The sequence below is a fragment of the Triturus cristatus genome, chromosome 12 (assembly GCF_964204655.1).
Source record: "Triturus cristatus chromosome 12, aTriCri1.1, whole genome shotgun sequence".
NCBI classification, from domain to species: domain Eukaryota; kingdom Metazoa; phylum Chordata; class Amphibia; order Caudata; family Salamandridae; genus Triturus; species Triturus cristatus.
This window is the reverse complement of record NC_140595.1, coordinates 109,353,607-109,374,086: the sequence shown is the minus strand read 5'-3', so window position 1 is coordinate 109,374,086 and position 20,480 is coordinate 109,353,607. Positions and strand designations below refer to the sequence as shown.

The window sequence follows — 20,480 nt, the reverse complement described above, 5'->3', positions numbered from 1 at the left end:
CCTTTGGATAACATTGTGCCTCAGCACTCTGCACCCGGCTGCTCTAGTGCCGCTGAGGGTGTTTCAGAAGTGCATCCTTAACCCTGGGGGAACCCTGGTTCTAACCCCAGAATACCAACTCCCACAAACATGTACTTGCTTGCAAACCGTTAACTTCATTTTTCTCCATAGGAATACATTGACTGTTATCCCATGAAAATTGTTCTAAATGTGGAATTAGTTTGTATGAATTGCTTACCTTTTGTTTAGGAGATTTTGTCAGTGTGATATCTAGGCATGTCACACTGATTAGCAAAAGTAATATAAAAAGTAACGCCATAGTAATCTGTAAAGTACCTGACAAGTAATTGTGAAATATTGTTTGCCTGTAATTCAACCAACTTCATTTGAACCTGCTTTAACTGTAAAACATTGCATACGATTTTGTAAAGTATTTAATTTACCTGCATCAGACTTTGTTTGGTTCTAGAAATTAAATAATTTAAGATTTTTGATACAAACAAATTAATCTGAGTTCAGTCTGTGTGACTTCATTTGCTGCTTTTGTGTGTACGACAAATGTTTAACACTACCCTCTGATAGAGCCTTACTGCTGCCCTACACTACCACAAATGGAGAGTAAGGTGCCATCTACTTTTACCTCTGCCTACCTTAGGGTTTCCACTGGACTGTGCTCATTATACCTCACTTAGGTATACTATATACAGAGCCAGCTTCCTACATATCCCTACGAATTTGTCAGAATCAGACCACCCTCTCATTCTGAGGTGTGATCATGCAAATTTATTAAGGTCTCACACTGGCCCACAAGGTGATTATGGTCTAGCATAAGGTTCTAAAAATAAACGAGCTGTGGGAACTTCCAACGTCGTCAAAATGTTTAGGAAACATGTCAACAAAATGTATGCATGAGCTCTTTCGGAGGATAAAAACATCTTCTCAAAGCATGCTCACTCATGAATTACCATCCAATCCTTTAAGACCTTAGTGCGGCATAAATACCCAAATTCTAGTTATTCATTCCATAAGAAATAAAAATGCGCTTGCGTCTGGGAGATCACCCAACTTTAGATCTTTGTCCGAAATGGCTTGCAAAATTAAACAAATCCTGAAGAGGCTGTAATCAAGCAGTCATAACTATCACCACATCCTTTCAACTCACAGGGAGTGCTAACTTGCTGTTCAGCAGTAATGGTATTTCAACGGGAGCAACAAAAGACTAAACTTGCAGACTATCATATTCTTGACCCAAACTGTTATTTTGGCGGGGGGGTACCGTCCAGTCCATGGTTGAATAGCAGCTGAGGTGCCAAATTTTGATACAGGAAGGCCATTTTTAGGTCTCGCCTGGCTATCGCGTAAGTGATCGCTCAGCAAGACTTATGTAGGGGCTTCAGAAAATGCTCCCAAAGGCTTCCCAGGTGGATCGGGTGGCGGTTCCGCGCACAACCACGCGCATTCCATTTGCCACCAGCTACTTCCTGCGCGTGCGCCACCTCACGCATTCAGAGAGATTTAGTAAGGGGCACAAGACCTTAGGAATGCGGTTTATGGCCAGTGCATGTGAGGCATTCAAGCGCGAGGCTGCCATCTGGCATCGGACTTGAAAGCAGCAGACTGCTTTCGCCAGCGCGCGATCTGCCTCACTTCCTGCATCTCCTCTTACAACAATTAACTTTCGTTATAACTCACACCCCATAGACTCGTTCCCTCCCACCTTTCCCTTGATGTCCGCTTTTCTTGTTTACAAACCACACCATACATTGCTGCACGCCGCACTCTGCTGCACGCCGCACTCTGCTGCACGCCGCACTCTGCTGCACGCCGCACTCTGCTGCACGCCGCACTCTGCTGCACGCCGCACTCTGCTGCACGCCGCACTCTGCTGCACGCCGCACTCTGCTGCACGCCGCACTCTGCTGCACGCCGCACTCTGCTGCACGCCGCACTCTGCTGCACGCCGCACTCTGCTGCACGCCGCACTCTGCTGCACGCCGCACTCTGCTGCACGCCGCACTCTGCTGCACGCCGCACTCTGCTGCACGCCGCACTCTGCTGCACGCCGCACTCTGCTGCACGCCGCACTCTGCTGCACGCCGCACTCTGCTGCACGCCGCACTCTGCTGCACGCCGCACTCTGCTGCACGCCGCACTCTGCTGCACGCCGCACTCTGCTTTTATGAGAGTTTATGCTACTGACATTGTAAATGACAATGCCTTTTATTTGTTTTAAAACCAAAACATAAATAAAAGGCATTGTAATTTTACAATGCGAATAGCTCAAACTCTTATAAATGCGAGACCTATTGCATTGCAAATGCTTGTTAACTTTTTGGGTCCAGGTTAATGCTTTTAATGCTTAGGAGAGGATTCACAGGTTCATTGAGTAACAACCAGAAAGAGCCTTTCAGACAGAAGCTCCTCAGAATGGTATAAAAAAGACTGAAGGTACTAAGCGTCTTTATCACTTAATGTGAACTATGTATTCTTTTTCTCGTAAGGGTTATTACTGCCTGGACATTTTTTATTGCGAGTAAAAAAGAAAAGCTAGCTGAACTAATGACTCCCACCCATACTGTTCCCCATGAGTACACCTAAACTATTCATCCTCACTACCTTCCCCTGAAAGAGAAGCCTTAAATAGCTTGCAGAAGTGGTTGCGGTTTTTTTCTTCCCGGGGCAGCAATACTACTTTAGACTAGGAGTGCCTACCTGCTCTTAAGTTCCACATGCTACAGTAAAAAAAATTTTTGCAGAGCAAATCTATTCCAGATTCGTATACTTTCCTTTTTTCTACCATCTAGTGGTTGGGTCTGGAAGTCTATCTTCAAACACTGAAGTTGTAGTTGTTACTACTCACTATTGGTGTTTGGAAGTTACTTAACTCTAGTACTTTTTGATTTTGAGGGATACTGTACTCCCTCGAAATATTCTCCAGACCATTTCCACTCTTCTCTTATCTGCCTGTACCCACTGGGCAAGAGATATTTATACAACTGAATAGTTTGGTAAAGGCTGCTCCATTTGCTAATTGGGTGTTGAATCAAATCAGTCCTCCATTGTCATGTTCAACATTTTAAAGTTTCCTGTGGTCTAGCTCAATTTTATAAATTCCCTGTCATTCAGAACCAGTATTACTGAAGGAAACAACTTCTACCTTAGTAATTGTTCAAACTGTTTCTTGACCACCTCCCTCAGTTTCACAAATATAGGTTGGTGAAGATAGAATGCAAATATATTTCTAAATTACAACAAGATTTTAAAGCAGTTTAATTTAGTAACGAGCAGGCATGGGGGCCGGTTTTGTTACTGGGGGCCGGTAACAAAAGCTGCAGCAGTGCTTGTCACTGGCATCCATTCACGCCCACTCCCCTTGGGGTCAGTTTAGCGGAATTGCCAGGGCTGGTTTTTATTCCCAGTCCGGCTGTGCTAGAATCGCACTGTCACGAGTAAGCGCAACACTTGGGTCAATTTGTGTGGAATGGTGGTTCGATTTGAGTCTCAACCAAAACCACTCTTTAGGGTACACATGATTGTAGAGCTCATAGATTGGAAAAGCAGTGTTTTCTAGAAAATTTATTTCGGCATATTAGCACAACTTCACAATCACATAGACTTTTGATCTGACAAATTTGGCAAAACATGTCTTTTATAAAATGCCCCATTACGTTGGAACTCTTTTCTCTTGGCTGAACTATTCAGGTGCATACGTCAGTGCATACGTCACACATCAGTCCTGAATTCCATTCAGTTTTATTGTTCTGAAGAGTTCAACTTTGATGTCCCAATGAGGCCACTACACTTTTCACACACTAAAGTTTAATATAGTGCATTTAGCTACGGTGCAGTATTCCTTATTTTTGCATTTCCCTCCCAGTCACTTTTGTTTCAACCTGTGAATTTTATTGTTTCTTTAAACTGTGCTATTGCAATTTATTTGATAACTATTTTTCCTAAAACTGATTATGAAGGTATATAAAAGCCTGTGAAGTGCATTCTTCAGCAAGGTCCCTTGTTATGAAATCACAATGCACAGTTTTAGCAGCCATCTTTTCTTTCTACAGTGCCTAGACTCGGAGAGGGGGCAGCTTCAGCAATGAGGTATTTAGTTGTATATGTAATGGCCCATGGGTGTTGCTTGCTTTCGTTGAGCATAAGCTTGAGGTATTTTGGTAGCTCTGAATTTACTTAGTAGTTTAATGATGAAGCACGCCTCTTCATTATGGGAACCCTGGAAAGGGACCATGGTTGACGGTGAGCTTTTGAGGTCTTTGGGTGCATGAAGTGCAGACCTGCAGCTCCAGTGATTCTTAAACATTAGCTGTTGCCTTGCTTCAAAGCATGTTTTTGTGTTGTGCCTAATATTGCCTTTAGGCCTGTTCTGAGCGCACAATTCTTCCCTGAAGCACTGGACTGTGGTAATTTGCTGAGGTTCAATGCCACAGGGGCAAATGGGTCTAGGATTAGAACACATATTTTGTAGCTCCAAAGTCACAATTATCACCACTCTGCTTTATTGTAGGTGACTTAAACACTGTTCAGCCTTTGAATTATGGTCACGTTCTCTTCTCCATCAAAGTTGGTTCACCTTTCATTGTATCCAAAGCCATTGTGAAAAAACAGACTGTATTATCAGTACCATTTTTATTTCCACCTTTACACTTGGATCATCCTTCATTGTCTGTAGCCACTCTTCTGTTAATCAAAATGTAATCGGGGTGCTCTGGCAGATTGCAAAAATATTTCCAGTGCATGCAGTAGACCTAATTCTCCCTATCAATCTTTAGAGAACAGTGCTTTCCACGTCCCTAAGACTTTTACTGTGATTTAATAGTTGATGAAATGATGCAATGTTTATCTCCATAGAGTAGGCGCGATTTTTGGCTGAGCGAACTTGTGGAGCCCAAGAAGAATTTCAGTGTTTTGAATTTGCTGTTTTTCGCTGATTTTCTGTTCTGGTCGTTTGGGAGGGTTAAGATGGAGGGGAGCATAGACACAGAAGTGCAGGTATGAGGGTGGAACTTTGTAAGCTGTTGAAAACTGAACCTGTTCAGTTTTCTAAACGGAAGTCACAGGTTGTGAATGTTCATGTATTGAACTTTACTAACCATTTAGTAGTTCCAAGCATGTTCTGTCAAGTTATCAATTTAAAATTACTGGATTTTGTTAGTAGGTCGAGGTGACGTAAACGCAGGGTTTTGCACCGCTTTACAAATGTGTAGTCACCCAGGCTGCTTTGTAATGGCTTATTCCAATGCCTTTTTTTTTTATTTGGGAGGTAAGCGGGGATAGGCGGGGTAAGCTTGGTACATCTGCTTTCGTGTTGTGTATGTTTGCGGTTTTTTCGAAGCTCAGGGCTATGGCTGTCTGTCTGTTTGCAGGCTATGAGGACTTGAGCCAGGTGCCCAACACGGGGGATTTCTGTAAGGGTGGATATAGTGGGGCTGCTTCCGCTCAAAGCAAACCTGCCGCTGCCACCGGACCAGGCGCCGGTAAGTGCACTCTGCTTCTAGTGTTTATTTTCTATCTGCCTCTTATCCCTGTTGTCTCTTGCTTGTGTGTCTGCTTCACTAAAACTTACTTCCTCCTTTTGTGCAGCAGGTGTGGAATGATTGGAGGTCTGTCTGTTCCTGTGTGTTGTCCAAAAGTGTATTGTAATCCTTTTGGATTGTTGCGCTTAAGACGTAATAAAGAAATGCTTAGTGGAAGGGACGGAGAAGGTTGAATATCCTCGTCATGCATTTAGAAAGTACTTGTTCTAGATCTGTTTTTGAGCAGCTGCCAATAGGTGAGCTGTTTCTCATTTAAATATACTTATTTGGGTAATTTATCTCCTTGACAGTTATTGAATATCCCTCTGCATCAGAGGAAGATATGCTTTACCTTCCTGCTCCGCAGTGTTTTATATACAACCAAATAAACTTCATACCTTTCAGTTCCTCAATGTAGTGACAGATCACAGCAACATTATAAAAAGCTTGTGAACTTGATGCATTATGTAGTGCTGAGGAGAACACGTGTTTCTCAATAGTAACTAATACTTTTCTTATACACTATTGCCAAGGATTCCAGCAGCCTAAGCGAAAATACAGTAGCATGCTCTTTAAAACCATAAGTTATGCCAAAAACTGAAATGCTTCTTAAGAGGGTCCAGATTTCTCCCTCTGCTGCTTAGCGTAAATGGGAACTTGGCTGGGTTGATTCCGGGACAAACTTGCTTATAAATATTATCTAAAATTACATGCAAGTGACTTGGAGACACTTGTGTTCTTGTCCATACAAAGTATCTTATAGAGTTGCATACTCCTGGGTTTTGTGAACAGTATCTAATGTGTTCGTAAAATGAAAGGTTTCTTTTTTGCTTAAGTTCAGGATTGTGTTTGCCAGGATTAATGGATAATTTTTTGTCGGGGTAACAATGAAGGCCAACAAAACCATGTAGGTTACACTGCGAGCAGTTGCAAGTTCACTTATTGACCTCTCCCAATTGCCATATTCTTGAGCCCCATTTTGTCAGTGATTGAACCTTGGTGTGAAGCATGACTGTTGAAGGCTAAACTGTGGAGGAAGGGACAGTTTGAAATGATTACTCCACTCTCCTTGTTTGCGACTTATGTAGGTTCTCTGACAGTGCCTGGCGTGCCATTACTTGTTAGCATGAGGGTACTTGTGTCCATCACACACAAAGCAAATGAGCTGTGACCAAAACTCGTGAAATGAGCCTTTAAACTGTCTTGAAGTTGGCAATGCCTTTAATATTTTTTAGGAAAATGTCTTCATGCCTTTTCTGCTGCTGTCACAACTTTATGTTAAACTTCTGGCGGTCTGCAGAAATGTCTAGTCGGACTTTATTAACTAGGCATGCATCATATCCCCAGAGGGGCTAGGACTATTCCTAGGTCAAATATTTGTCTGAGATTCGTAATTTAGTAACTAGGCTTCCCTATAGTTGCACATCTGAGAAAGTGTCTGTCCTAATTTCCCATGCTGTTAAAATAGTACTTTGTTGTGGGCCACTTAGTGACAGTTGGCTATGAGGGAGGTCCACGAGCTCGGTTAATACATTGGGAAGGCAAGTTGGATGTGCAGTTGGTTCATTGGAGTCCATAAGTTCACACATCTTGTGAACTCATGGACACATCGGCCCTTACGCCGCCATGTTGCCTGTGCTTGGAGGTGCTCCCAAGGGCAAGTTTCCTGCAATGATGCTTCTCACATGGCCATACTGCCTGTGCAAGAGACTTCCTCATATGGGCACCTGGTGAGTGGGTTCTCCTTTAGTTGTACTGTCTGCATTGCTTATGATCTCCCAACCCAGTGTTGTACTGTCTGAGGTGCTGCAACTCCTTAAGATAACGCACATGATTAAGCACTGGTGAGGAATGATGGTATCGGGCTGAAGAAAAAGTAGTAGTTCTTATGTAGCATCATTGGTAAAGGCTATCGCAGAGTTTACAAATGTTGCTGTTCTTTAGAGGCTGGAAGAGCCTCTTCAAACTCCCATGGTCAAAATAGATAACTAATTTATCACGTTTTGGAAATCCCAATAAAATACATGTGTACTATGTAAAAGTTGGACATTCACAATGTCAATCTTTGTAGGTCATACATTTTATTGAACATTTATACATTACACTTGTATAGCAGTGGGTATTTGCGCCCTTTTCGAAAGAAAATTACATTCCAACATTGAGCATACATGGTAAATGAAAAGATGATTTCTGAAAGTAGAGCATTAAACAGATCTTTCTTTGAGACTGAAATGGAAAAAGCAAGTTTTTAGATAGTCATTCACTAAGGTATACAGTTGCCTAAAATACTTAGTTCAGGGTGCCTTCACTTTTTCAACCTATTTGGACACTATTCTAGTCTCTTGTGACATATTTTAAGTTCGGATTAATGTTTCTTGCCAGTCAATTTAGCTTTTAAGCGAAGTAAACAAAGTGTCTGCAGTTCAGCTTGCCTATTACTACTTTACATGTGCAGGCTCAAATTATTTAATTTGTGCATATGGTTAACATATCTATCGGGCTGATTGACTTAAAAAAAAAGTTTCCTATATCACTTTCTCTTGTAAAATGCTGAATGGTTGTAGGAAGCCGCTAGCAGCAGATACAAGGGATACTGTCTTTTTATATTATGTGCCCCTTTTGTCCTTTTTGATGCTCGATGCAGGTCAAGGTCATGCAGACCAGGATAGCCTTTTTTCATAGCCATGCATTCCATCGATTTTCTGATGGACCCACAATTTGACAGTTGTCTCTGGAACGAACAATGGCACATCCCTTGCTAACAACTCTCCAATTTATCATAGTATTCAGAAAGTGGGTAGAGGGCATCTCATTCTGCTAAAACATATATTGCTTTATTCTATGGGAAGCTGCAAGAAACCCCTCTTATAAAGCCCATTTTATAGTTGCAACCCTGCCGAGCTAAGGCTCTAGTGACAGACAATTTTGCCCTGATCCCCATTTTCTTACTCCTTTTTTAAGGTGATTCCAACCATGTATTTGGCAATACAAAAACTATTGTCTTTTTAGACACCGGGACAATCGCCAAATACACTGACACCGGATAGATTGACAAAGTATATTCAGGAGAACTTCAAGTTTTCCAGATCTCTTGTAGGTGTCATTGTTCAGACCTTCATTGGCTCTGTACCATTCCAGAGCCAGATAGAAGTGCCATCCCTATACGTTGACGGACGTTTCTTTATTTTCGCACCTTCAGATGCAAATCCAGTGCACCGCCTCTACCTTTTTGTTCATCTAACAATTTCAACAAGCATTGGCATAGCCAATAGGTCTCGCCTTTGGGACCTTAGAAGTGTTTAGCCATGCAACAGTTGCATAACTAAATACTTATAAGGTCCCAAAAGCGAGACCTATTGGCTATGCAAAGTGGCCGTGCGGCCGCGAAAGTGAAAGTAACCGCGGTAAAGCCGGCGCGCGCGGCCGCGCACATGCACTGCAGCTCTAGGCTGGCCTGGTAGCACTTTTTGGAGCCCTCTCTAAGTCTCGCCAGACCAGCGCATGCGCTGGGTCAGGCAAGACCTAAAAACTATTATACATTGTGATCCAAACACTGACGAGACTACAGGAAGCCGATATCTGCTCTAGACCAGCACACTGTCATTTTGGTGTATGCGCACCATTCACGACTCTAAAGTTGTGCAACCATTATTCCTTCATGCACCCAAAGGCAATCTGGCATGGGAGGTGATGCTCTACGTCGCTAACACAAGAAGAGGTTGCTGTCCAAGCATAGGTCTCACTTATTCTCTCGATGTCTTTGGGTAAGTTGAAGTCCTGAGGCGAAGACGTCTTGACACCAATTACCCCTTTCAAGCTCAAAAGAGGAGCCTCAAGGGCATCAAGAGGTACATTGATGCAGACTGTTTGTGGTATAGAGCGGCGTCTGCTGTAGACCTATGTAAAGACAGCCAAACCACTATATGCTCTTTGGGTTTACTGGCACTAGCGAAATAATTCCACCATCCGTTCAGAAAATTCAGAGGCTGTTCCAGGGGGCTATCCTATAGGTAACTGCAACCCTCCCAACCAGTGGTCCAGCAGACATTTGGGTTCAGGAAATCAGAGATCGCAGTCTTTGATGTCTCCTTCCTTTCTACACCGGTTACCAAGCTGTTTACTTCCCTACAGCGGCTCATACCGGGCTAGTCAGACACGGGGTTCAACGTTTACTCCCCAACTTAAGATCAATTATGTCTGACAAATAGGTCTTACACATAGTTCAGAGGGGCTACGCCCTACCCTTCCTTTCCTCTCCCCATTAACCTCCCACACCAGAAAGTTTTTGGGTAGCCAGATGCAGGAGCTACACCTTGTATTCTGATGGTTACTTCTAACTGAATATTCCTCCCATTTAGAATACTTCCCAGGCGCCAGACTGAATTTAAGTTTCACAGCAGTGCTCCCACATGCTCCTAGGTGGTAATGCAGCTCTGCATTGGCCTTATTCCACCCTGGAAGTTATAGAGCGAAGCCACAAGTAGGTGCGGCACCTGTACGCTGATAACTGTTTCTTCCCTTCTCGCCCTTGGGAGCAGGATCCGGTGCTTCGTTCCCTTTAAAAAAAAATGGTATATGAATCCTTTCTAAAGTCTTTTTTTCCAGGGTGCAAGGGAATGATGTCTGCACTGAAGAATACAGGGTTCAAGCTGTGCCACGACTGTTGGAAACAGATGTCGCAGAGTGACCCACACTAGGTCTGCATCTGGTGCTTGCGCTCAACTCAAATGTGCATAATGTGCCCTTGTGCACCTGAAGGTGATCCAGTACCGTGAAAGGAGCTGTATCTCTGCAAACACCTAAAGAATTTACAGACCTCCTGCAACTCACTCCAAATTAGGGGCGGGGACCTTTTCTGCTCCTGAGGCTGCCCCCACAACAGATATTCTTCTGTGTCGAAGCCTTCCAGTAAGTTGAAGTCCGAATCGAAAAATGCAAGTCAATGCAGGACTCTGCCACTCCGACCAAAGGACACCGAAGGGCATCAAGTTGCCAGTCCAGCTGATCTAAGGCCTTTTGCTGGCTTCATGCATCCTGCGTATCCACCTTGCCTGGTGGCATTTGCTGGCTCTGCAGTGGGATCTGAAATCCTAGTGGGCCCAGCAACAAGGAAGCCTGTTGGCTGTCATCCAGGTTTCTGAAAAGACTGCGCAAGATCTGCAGTGGTACCTCTCCCTTCCCAGATCTGACTGTGGTGAATTGATGCTTTCCTGCTGGGTTGGAAAGGTCACCTGGGAGAAGTGGAGATCAGACTTCACCAGTCTCCAGAAAAAACACGACTCATCAGAAAGCTATTGGTGCTGTTGACCATCTGCTTGATGGTGAATGCCTTCCTCCTTGCATCAAGGAAAGGATGGTGCAGGTTTTCAGACAACATTGCCTCCATGTGTTACTGCAACAAGCGAAGCAGAGTAGGGTCCTGTGACAAGAGGCATTGCTGCTCTGGAATTTGCTGCAGGGTCAGGGCATTTTCCTTGTAAGTGACCCATGGCAGATCATGAATGGTGGTTGCATTCTGGGGGTAGTGCAAAACTTTTTCCCCTTGTGTGGAGATCCCTGGCTGGATCTTTTTGCTACCGTTCAGAATGCAGTGTCAAAACGTCTGCACATTGGAGTTCACACATTCAGGCTAGAGTAGAAACACATCACTCCTGTATACCTTTCTGCTGCTGCCTCTTCTGCCTAAAGTGCAGGAATGACCAGGTACAAGTCATCCTAGTAATAAAAATATTTGATGGAAGGGATGCTTGAATTAATCTCAGCCCTGGTTATTACTTTGGCCGCATCTTAGTCGTTGATATTTAAAAAGAAAAAAAAAACGCCCACAGTTCTACCTTACGTTAGACCCATCCATATGGAAATCAGCCTTGATCCTGCTCCAGTAGGAACAGCCCAGTCTGACCTGCCAAGCCAGGTCCTCTGTGAACCAGAATACAAGAAACCCAAGACTTGTTCTTCCCCTAGTGGGGCCCTTCAGTGAGGTGCAGATTTGATCCAGTTGCAAAGTGAACATGGGGCCTGTGTCTGGGCATACTATTGCACTGAAGTAAACAGAAGAGTGATGGATACACTCCTAATTTTGTCCTGACTTCTCATGTGTAGCCTCTTCAAACCAACGCAAAGCTGTTAGTTGTATTTACTATCAAAATCTTCTCATGAGGTTCCCTTCAGCTTGCTGCTTAAATGAGCTCCAGGCTCTCTCGGTGCAGCTGCCCTACACTACCTTTTTTTCCAGACAAACTGGTGTTTAGGATGAGGGCAACATTTTTACTAAAGTCATGATGCCCTTTCGTGCTGGGCAATCTATCACCCTCCATATGTTCTTTGCCCCACCTCACCCCTTGAAAGAGGAGATACTCCATTGACAGGACCCCAAAAAACCAAACACCAAAGTCGACAAGGTGGATAATCAGCTTATTGTGGGTTTCTCTGGGGCTAAGAAAGGTAAGGCAGTGCAGTAAAGGACTTTGTCAATGTACTACGTATTGGCCAAGAAGCAGCCTCTGGAACAAGACAGGGCTTCTCCCACTTGGTCAAAGGCTGCTACCTCTGCGTAGGCATGCGAAGTCCGGTGACATCTTCCAGGCTGCAATATGGGTGACAGTGCCTATGCTTACATTACTGATATCTGTCCTAAAGGTGAGGAATCTGCAGTTAGAAGCATCCATCCAAAAAAAAGATATTTACCTTCGATACTTACCTTCGATAATGGTCTATCTAACAGAAAATTCCTCACTGCCCTACCACTTTTCAGTTCTGTGCAGTGGTCTCATTTTATAATTTATTAAGGTCCCAAAATAGAGATCTGCCCACTTTTACCTCTTGTATGTGCTGCGAGTCAGAGGGCATGACGTGATTCAAGGAACTGACGTTGACATGCATGGATGGCACCTATGTGAGAGACTGCTCTGTCACTTCTGAGGCTGAACAAGATAAACAGAGTCACACTATGCAACTCGAGCACTGTTGTGAAAACGTCCTGATCCAGTTTGGCACCTGGGGATTATTTTAAAGCTGAGGAATCTGAGGCTACACAGAGTATCCCCAAAAAGAATGTTATTGAAGGTAAGTAACTTGTTCTTTGAGGCCTTACCTCTACTGCTGCAAGTCCAGAGTATTCAGGTTCTCGTTCCACAGTTTCAGCCTCTTTCCTAGATCTCCTTGAGAGCAACTCTGAAGCCTCTTAGCCTCCTGGATCTTCCTGGTCGACTATACCAGGGAGCACCTGTGGTCTCTGCTTTGGAATCTGAATCTTGATTTCGGAAGAGATGGTTCACAATTTGCAAAGTTGGCTGCTTGAACACAGTTGGAACAGTGACTAGCCACTTTCCCTTTCCTACCCAGAGCTGAGTGTGGTTGACACTACTGGTCTAGGGAGGAGGTCATCTGGGAGGTGGAGATAGTCAGACTTTTGTCTCTGACGAAAATCTAGCTCAATATCAGTCTGTTGGGGTTGCGGACAATTAAACTAATAGTGAAGGCTTGCCTGCTGTAAATCAAGGGGAGGCTAGAGCAGGTTCTCACGCCCAACACCTAAGCCATTTGGTATTGCACTAAACAAGCAGAGCACAGAGCAGTCCCAATTTCTGTGCACAGTCTCTGTGCCTCTGGAGTTGTAGTGTCTAGGTATTTTCCTGATGGCGAACCACCTGGTTGGATCTAGAGCGGATGAGCGAAGTAGGTGGCATCTGCCAAATAATGAATGGTGTCTACATTCAGAGGTGACGTAGGGCACTTTCGGGCAGTGGGGAGCTCCCTGGCTAGATATTCTCACCACTTTCAAGAGTGAATTATCAAAGGCTTTGTGTTGACGTTTCTGCTCACTGAGTTTATTGCGTCTTGAATGGAGCATAAGACCGCTGTATGTCTGGCTGGCCCTGCCTCTCATTCCCCCATGTCTGAAGATCAGGAACAACCAAACCCAAGTCATCCTATTGGCTCTGTATTCGTTGAGGAGACTGTGGTATCTGGGCATGAGCATCTGCCCTCTGATCAGATTACCACTGCAGTAGCAGGGTCCTCCACCCTAACTTGCCCAGTCTACTCTTCCATGCGTGGAGATTGACCGATGTCAGTTGACAGCGCTTGGTCTGCTGCCTGCAGTGATGGGTGCCAACCTCCCCGCCAGACGTCCCTCTAAAAGATTCCATTTATGCTGGCCTCTGAGATAGATTTGTGGCCTGGTGTGGTATCTGCAAGATTAGCCCTTTACAAGCTAAGCTTACTGATCTTTTGTTTTGGTTTGACCCAGCAAGGTCTTGCAGTTGGCACTATGTAAGATTTGTCAGGCCTTTCTAAATTTGTGGGGCCAAACATACTAGTTATAATAACCTGTGGTGATGTTTATAAAATGTTGACATATTTCCTCCTAAAATATTTGTGTTGCCACAGTGGGGCTTAAATTTGGTCTTGACGTTTCTCATATGCAGGCTCTTTAAGCTGATGCATAGTTGTTTGCTTTCGTCTCAAGTCTTCAAGACTCTCTTGGTCATTACTATTACTTCAGCTCGTTGCATTAGTGTGCTGCAGCCACTGTGGGTGCAACTGTCCAAAACCAACTTTTTTTCCAGACAAATAGGTTTTGGGAACTCTTGCAGCCTTCTTGCCTAAAGTTGGGACACCTTTCCAGATCTGACAGTCTGCCACCTTGTCTGAATTCTTTGCGCCCCAACCTCCTTGAAAGTGGAGCAGAGGCTCTTTCGGTTGGACCCGAAAACTGACTTTTCACATTGATTTTTACAATGATAGACCACGTGGTGTTGCTTGGTACAATCTGCTTTTTGTGGGTTTCTCCAGAGCAAAGAAAGGGAAGTTTGTAGATAAAAGGAGCATGTCAAGGTGCATTGTCCTTTGCATCTAGAGCTTGTATGCAGCCTTCAGAAGGTCTGAGAGTCTATTATACCATGGCGGTTACCACGGTGTCCCAATGCGGTCTTTGACATTGGGCAAGCTATGCCTTGGACGTCCTTGTTCACAAAGCACTACTTTCTAGACAGATAAGTCCAGTAGAAAGGGCATTTCACCTCTTCAGTCCTGCAGTGTTTTAGGTTTGAGTCCACTCCACAGACTCCACTTCAAACACACCTTTAAAATCTTTTCTAATGGTGAGAAATCTGTGGTTATAAGTATCCATCAGAAGAACAAGTTACTTAACTTTAGTAATGCTCTTTCCGGTTCAAATTCTGACCTATCTGTATATTCCTCATACCTCCCCGTTCTGTACAGTGGTTTCCTTAACATCTACAAGTTCCCAAATTAGGAATCAGCACCCTGGTTTCAACAACTGTTCATGTTCTGCATCTGAGGGTGCAGATAGGGGAAACAAGCACCCAACGTCGGGACGGAGTGGTGGTGCTTATGCACCGGAGCATTGCTAGAAAAAGATACTAGATGCTGTCTGGGGAGTATTCAAAGAGGAATCTGCAGTTCAAAGTATTCACTGAAAAAAGCATTACCGAAGGAAAGTAGCTTGTTCTTTGGATTTCAAATTCTTTGGTTTTGAATTTTTCTTTGGGTTGTGAATTTGTGTACGGTTGCCTCTTGTTTATCCAATGATATACTTTATAATTTAGGCATTTATTTTTCATAAGAGCAGGTACTAGAAGAATGAACAAAAGCTAAAGTTACTGTCTAAGGGGTCGAATCTAACTTGCAAAGCTGATGTTTCAGGATTAATTGCTTAAAATTGTCACTAATATTTTAGCTTGGTCCTCTATTAATGTCAGGATTTCATACTCTGCTTCAAATACTCAGATATGACACTATCAACAAGGCCAAATTGTGAAACAATTTGACCATGTAATCTTAACTCCATGCTTTTCTTACCTGAGAAATAGTGATACTTATCGTCTGAAAACTACGTATCTGATTGGATTAATTTAATGCTTATTCAGAGAATTCTTGCACTGGAGTTTTATTTTGTGAAATATGTCCCACTCTTCATATGTTTGGATCCTAAATGATATGACAGTGCCATCTTATCGTAACTTTTTTGATTTATCCCACTAGTCTGCTGTTATTTTGCATTGCTTACTGTGCACACAGTATTGTACAGTGGTCTGACATTTCAATGTGTAGATTGATTCTGAGGTATGAATTTTGTGGACATTTTGACTGGTTTTGGAAAGAATTCCTTTTCAGGTTAAGATTTAGTTTCTTCCTGCGTCTCTAGCAATAGTTGGGTGACTTTTAATAAGAACCTATGCTAGATTGGGTGGCTGACGCTGTATTTCATTTTTGCACCCCGGTTTTGATTGAACGTGTCAACTAATGTAGCTAAGTTTTGAAAACTCTAGGTACTGTCTTACAACCAGGTTTATTTTTTCTGTTACTTTGATTTAGGCATTTCAGAATTCTCTCTTTAGGAATTTGTAGTACACAATCAAATAGACGATGCAGCAATGGTGACTATTTTCTTGACTCCATGGCTGGGAAAATGAGAGATGGGGATTTTCCTAAGACGTGGCTCCGGGTAAATAAGTGTAAAGGTTGGAGGTTTCATTACGAAGATGGGGAGCTTTGGAAGTGTTCACTTCCAAGTTTAAAAAATAAAATATGAAAATGCTTGAAGTATCCTCGGGCACTGGTAATAACTTTGTCTGCCTTGTACTCCAGCCTTTATTTTTTTTTTGTCCACTATGCCACTTCAGACCAGCCACATGCAAATCAGACTTAGTTCAGCTCCATTGTGGACAATCCAATTTCGAACTGCAAGGCCAGGTGTGGTAGGCTGTGTGGGTAAGGGCCTCAGATCTAGGATTCCGCTCTGTTTAATTGTTTTCTTGAGATTCTTTTATATTTGTATGTGGCATAGAATATAGGTTAAGGCTCTATATCCCTTCAGATGCATTGTAGTTGGCTAGTTTGTCTATTAACATCTATAAGTTTGTGGTAATATAAAGATAATGTAAAATGTCAGCAGAATGAAGTTGATAAACATTTTAGCATCAGCAAATATTTCTTTTCTCAGTCTTGTGTTCAAGAGTTCATATTCTTGAGAAACTGTTACAGCCAACTCATTTCACCCTTTATTAGCGAGACTGCAACCTAAAAATACACAGTGCTGCCGAAAATACAGAGCACATGAGACAATTGGCACATGACTAACGTTCAAATACAGAAGCCTTGAGAAATCCGTGGGCCAACTGGTCAGTAAAAGTCAAAACGGGTGTCTACTGAACAAAGTTTTAAAAATTTTAAATCTTTTACAGATACTTGAGAGAGAAGAATTAATTGCTTGTTCTAACCTATTTCTGTGCTTCATTCTATTGCAATATTATTTGATATGTATACCTTTAATAGAAGTGAAACCTGTAGGTGTCCATGCTCATACTAACCCAATACAGTGGCAATAGAAATGCCCCAATGTTTGTTCTCGGTCTAGTCTGAAAACAAGCTGCACCACAGTGATCAGGCAAAAACAAGTCTGAGATGGCTTTCCCTTCCTTGTGGTGGGAGGTTCTTCTTGGAGCAGGACAGACTCTATAGCATATGGCTGGTCTCTCTCTGTCGCGCGTGCAAACTAAACAATGACCTATAATGTGGACTAGTGTATTTACCCATGGTTAATTGCAGGGATCTGCCTATCAGTTTTTGTTCTAATTTTAACCGTGGCAACCTTTAGCTCTGGTGTTGAGATTATTAAACCAATTTTGTTGCCATTAAAGAAATCCCACTTATGAAGGCAAAACAAATAGGAGGCACCAGCAAAATAAATGAGCTGCACTTCATCTTCAAGTCCCCAATATCATAGCAGTTCGTTACAATAATCTAAATGTATTATTGAACATACCTGTTGTTGTATACCTGTTTAACTAGATGCATCACTTTTTATTGTTTTCAGCAATGCTTCAAGTAGGGATTGTGAGAATCTTTCAGAATTAGTGGGTGTCATTTCTGATAAAAGGGCAGCTCAGCGTTTAATTGGATTTTATTTTGAAAATTTCAAAGTAGCAAAGTCCTAAATCCTTCTAAAAATACAGTATTCCACAATATATTTAAATTCTCACTGGTTAGAACTATTCATTGTTTCAATTTATGGTAAGAATTATTGTTGATACATGGTGGTGTGAATGAGTAGACTGTATCCAAGAGGGAATTTACTTGCCAGTAACGTTGGTTCTCTTTGGTACTCCCATCTTCACTGATTACCAACTCTACAACCTCCTTACTGTATCATTGGAACTGCATGATAGTCATCTATGATGGGGATCTGAAGGAGGTAGTAAGTAACACCAAACATTTTGGCAATTGACATTTATTCAACCTGTGCACTAGGGTACAATGGCTCGCTGGTGCAAGGCCAAAGTCATGGTCTTTAAATATGACTGGGATATTCAAGATGTTGGTAATCTGTAAGGAGATAAAGTACCCAAATAAAATCATCGTTACTGGTAAGTAACTTCTCTTTTGTCTCGCCCCCCAGGTGTGTCGGTCACTTCCAGTAACACCGGAGTGCCAGACATCTCTGGCTCAGTTTACTCCAAAACTCAGGTATGTTTTTCAACATCCCAATGTTTTTTTTTGTGTGGATGTGTATTATTGATAAGTTAACAGTGAATATACTTTGGTTGTATTTCTAATTAGGGTGATTGCAAGTGAGGTACTAGTGTAGGAGACCAGCAAATTCTTAGTGCATGTCTGAACAAAACTGTTAAGGCACATAACTAAGTAGGTTGATGGGTGGTCTGCATGTAAGACCGTAATTAGGCCCTAGATATCTAATGGGAAGAGGTGTGGTGCAGCAGCCAGGGCGGCTGACTCCAGAACGCGGGGGCTCACGGTTCGATTCCCGGCACTGTCGGCAGGTTAGCCTAGCACCCTGACTCTGGGCAATAGCTCTCTTAATCTTCCCGACAGCCCCCATCGCTGGGACACCTCTCCGGAGGCAGCTGTGCTCTTCACAAATGCTGGTATTTATTTAATGGAGATAGATGGGTAGAGGCAGTCTATTATAAACCCAGAATTAGCAGATGGGCAGTGCAGGTTGTGAAGGGTGGTTATTTAAAAAGGACCAGAATATCAGCCACAGCAAAACATATACCATCCACCTTCAAAATAGCCATGTACTAGTCTACTCAACAACTGAGGCTTTATGATGCTATCACCCATGTTGCTTTGCAGAGGGAATGGGCCCGATTTATTTCACCCAGATGAGCAAATTTAGGAGGATATCTACCTTGCAGTGGAGATAATAAAGCTAGGCAGCCAATTCCCTGATCCATTTGCTTGCACATTTAAGAGTTGCACATGAGAGTACATGTAAATGCTCTTGAAAATTTCCAATCCAGCACCTAAGGGAAGGCTGCCAGTTTTGTGGTACACGTGAGGGAGTCAGTGTAAAGGAACTATTGGGATGGTTCCAGTATCGTGTTTGTAATTTGGTGCTGAGGCTTTTTACGTTTGGGTATCAAATAGTTTTCGTTTTTTCAAGGGGGTGGTTTGACAGTATCACTATAAAGGGGCCAGTGGGGTAAGTTCTTATAGGAAAGGTGCTAGTTAAAAAATAAAAGCAAGGCATATTTTGGCACACAGCAGTAGGTAATGTTCCATGGTATACTGCCCTCTCCAGCGCTGCTTTTTTCAAAGATTCAAGTGTTTATTGCCTGTTTCATAAATGGTCCCTTATATATAGCTGTTAGAGACATGAGCTTAATATATTTGCCAACGTAGTCTTCTCCTACAGTGGCAGGAATGTCTGCTAAGAAAGCCATCTGGAAGCCCGGCCACGTCTGTCACTGACAGATGTCAGTGACGGAACCGCATCTTGTTTGCCCCTGGTGCCTCGATCGTGACCACAACGCTAAGACCTGCGCCGACTACTACTCCATGCACTCCAAGGTTTTGAGGGAGCTGTCCCTCAAGCTCTTTACCACTCAGCCAGTCGAGAGGAAGGTCCTGGGATCAGTCACAGAACTCTAGATCCTCAGTGTACTTGTAGTCATCGGGTAAGTTGCACATTAGGAAGAGCAAGAAGTTGAAGAGGTTTTCAACTTGAACTAGTCTGTCAAAGCAAACCCCAAAGGAATTAGAGACCCAAAGAACACTTCAAATGCTCTTTTGTGATAGTGTGGGCGAGCAGTTTGGCATATCAGAGGGTAGTGCTAAGCATTTATTGCATACACAAAGGCAGTAAATGACACACATGCGATTAAGAAATCGGACACCAGTTTATAAAAACACTTTTATATGAATTTAGATGCAAAGATCACCTGAATCAGGCAAGTACTTTTCAAGTTATTCATTTTTACTGTTTTCAAACATTGACAGTACAATTTTTCGGGGCGGTAATGTTATCTTACAGGGGAAAACATTTACCGCATTTGTAGATCTTAACAAACAAGTTGCCTTCGTGACAATTTATCTGGTAGAGACTGTCTAGCCGTAGATTCCTTAACTTAGAATATCCTCCAGGAGCCAGACTGTATCCGGAGATTTTTCAGCAGTACCTCTGCGCGCCGGGGAACGGTGTTGCATGGCTCCACCCTGAAGTAGTCCAGGGATATGTCAGTGGAGCCATACTAGTCCCTCCCGGCACGCTGTCAGTTTTCTACTGTGAATCTTTTCCGTGCCACAACGCAGAGCCACTACTTAAACTGTGAATGTGGGAACAGTGTGCCAAAAAAGATGAAAAATCTTTGAAACCACAATAAATGAAATTATGAGAATCGCAATGCATTGTAGAGAAAAACCTTCATACTCTTAAGAAACTGAAGGGAAAGAGCAGAGTACTCGCCCTAAGAAACAGTCTTGCAGAAGCGAAGAACCATACCCTCCTATGAAGCAAAACTGCAAGAGAAATGAATGGTTCGAGGCATGTGGGCTGCTGAATTCATATCTGTGCATAGATCGCCGCCTAGTGTTGGGTCCGGATGTTTGCACGTTGTTGTCCTGGAAGAGTCTTCGAAGTATCCTTGGATAGGTGACTCCTCCCCTGGACTACAGTGCGCA

General features: G+C 43.1%; 1 protein-coding gene across 39 annotated transcripts in view; it reads left to right on the top strand.

Annotated features, from left to right (window-relative positions):
• UBAP2L (ubiquitin associated protein 2 like) overlaps positions 1-20,480 on the top strand; it is a 658,575-nt gene that overhangs the window by 533,613 nt on the left and 104,482 nt on the right. For 15 of the 39 annotated variants that reach the window (XR_014972273.1, XR_014972272.1, XR_014972274.1 and 12 more), the window contains one exon: positions 17,956-18,023. The exons of 9 other annotated variants lie outside the window; for them this stretch is intronic. Coding sequence is in view for 21 of the 30 variants with exons in the window: in XM_085638896.1 (XP_085495022.1) it covers positions 17,956-18,023 (68 nt within the window). In the remaining 9 variants the exon portion in view is untranslated. Of the gene's footprint in view, positions 1-5,381; positions 5,493-17,955; positions 18,024-20,480 lie in introns of all 39 variants that reach the window. 15 more of the 39 variants (XM_085638880.1, XM_085638890.1, XM_085638884.1 and 12 more) reach the window with 2 other exon arrangements.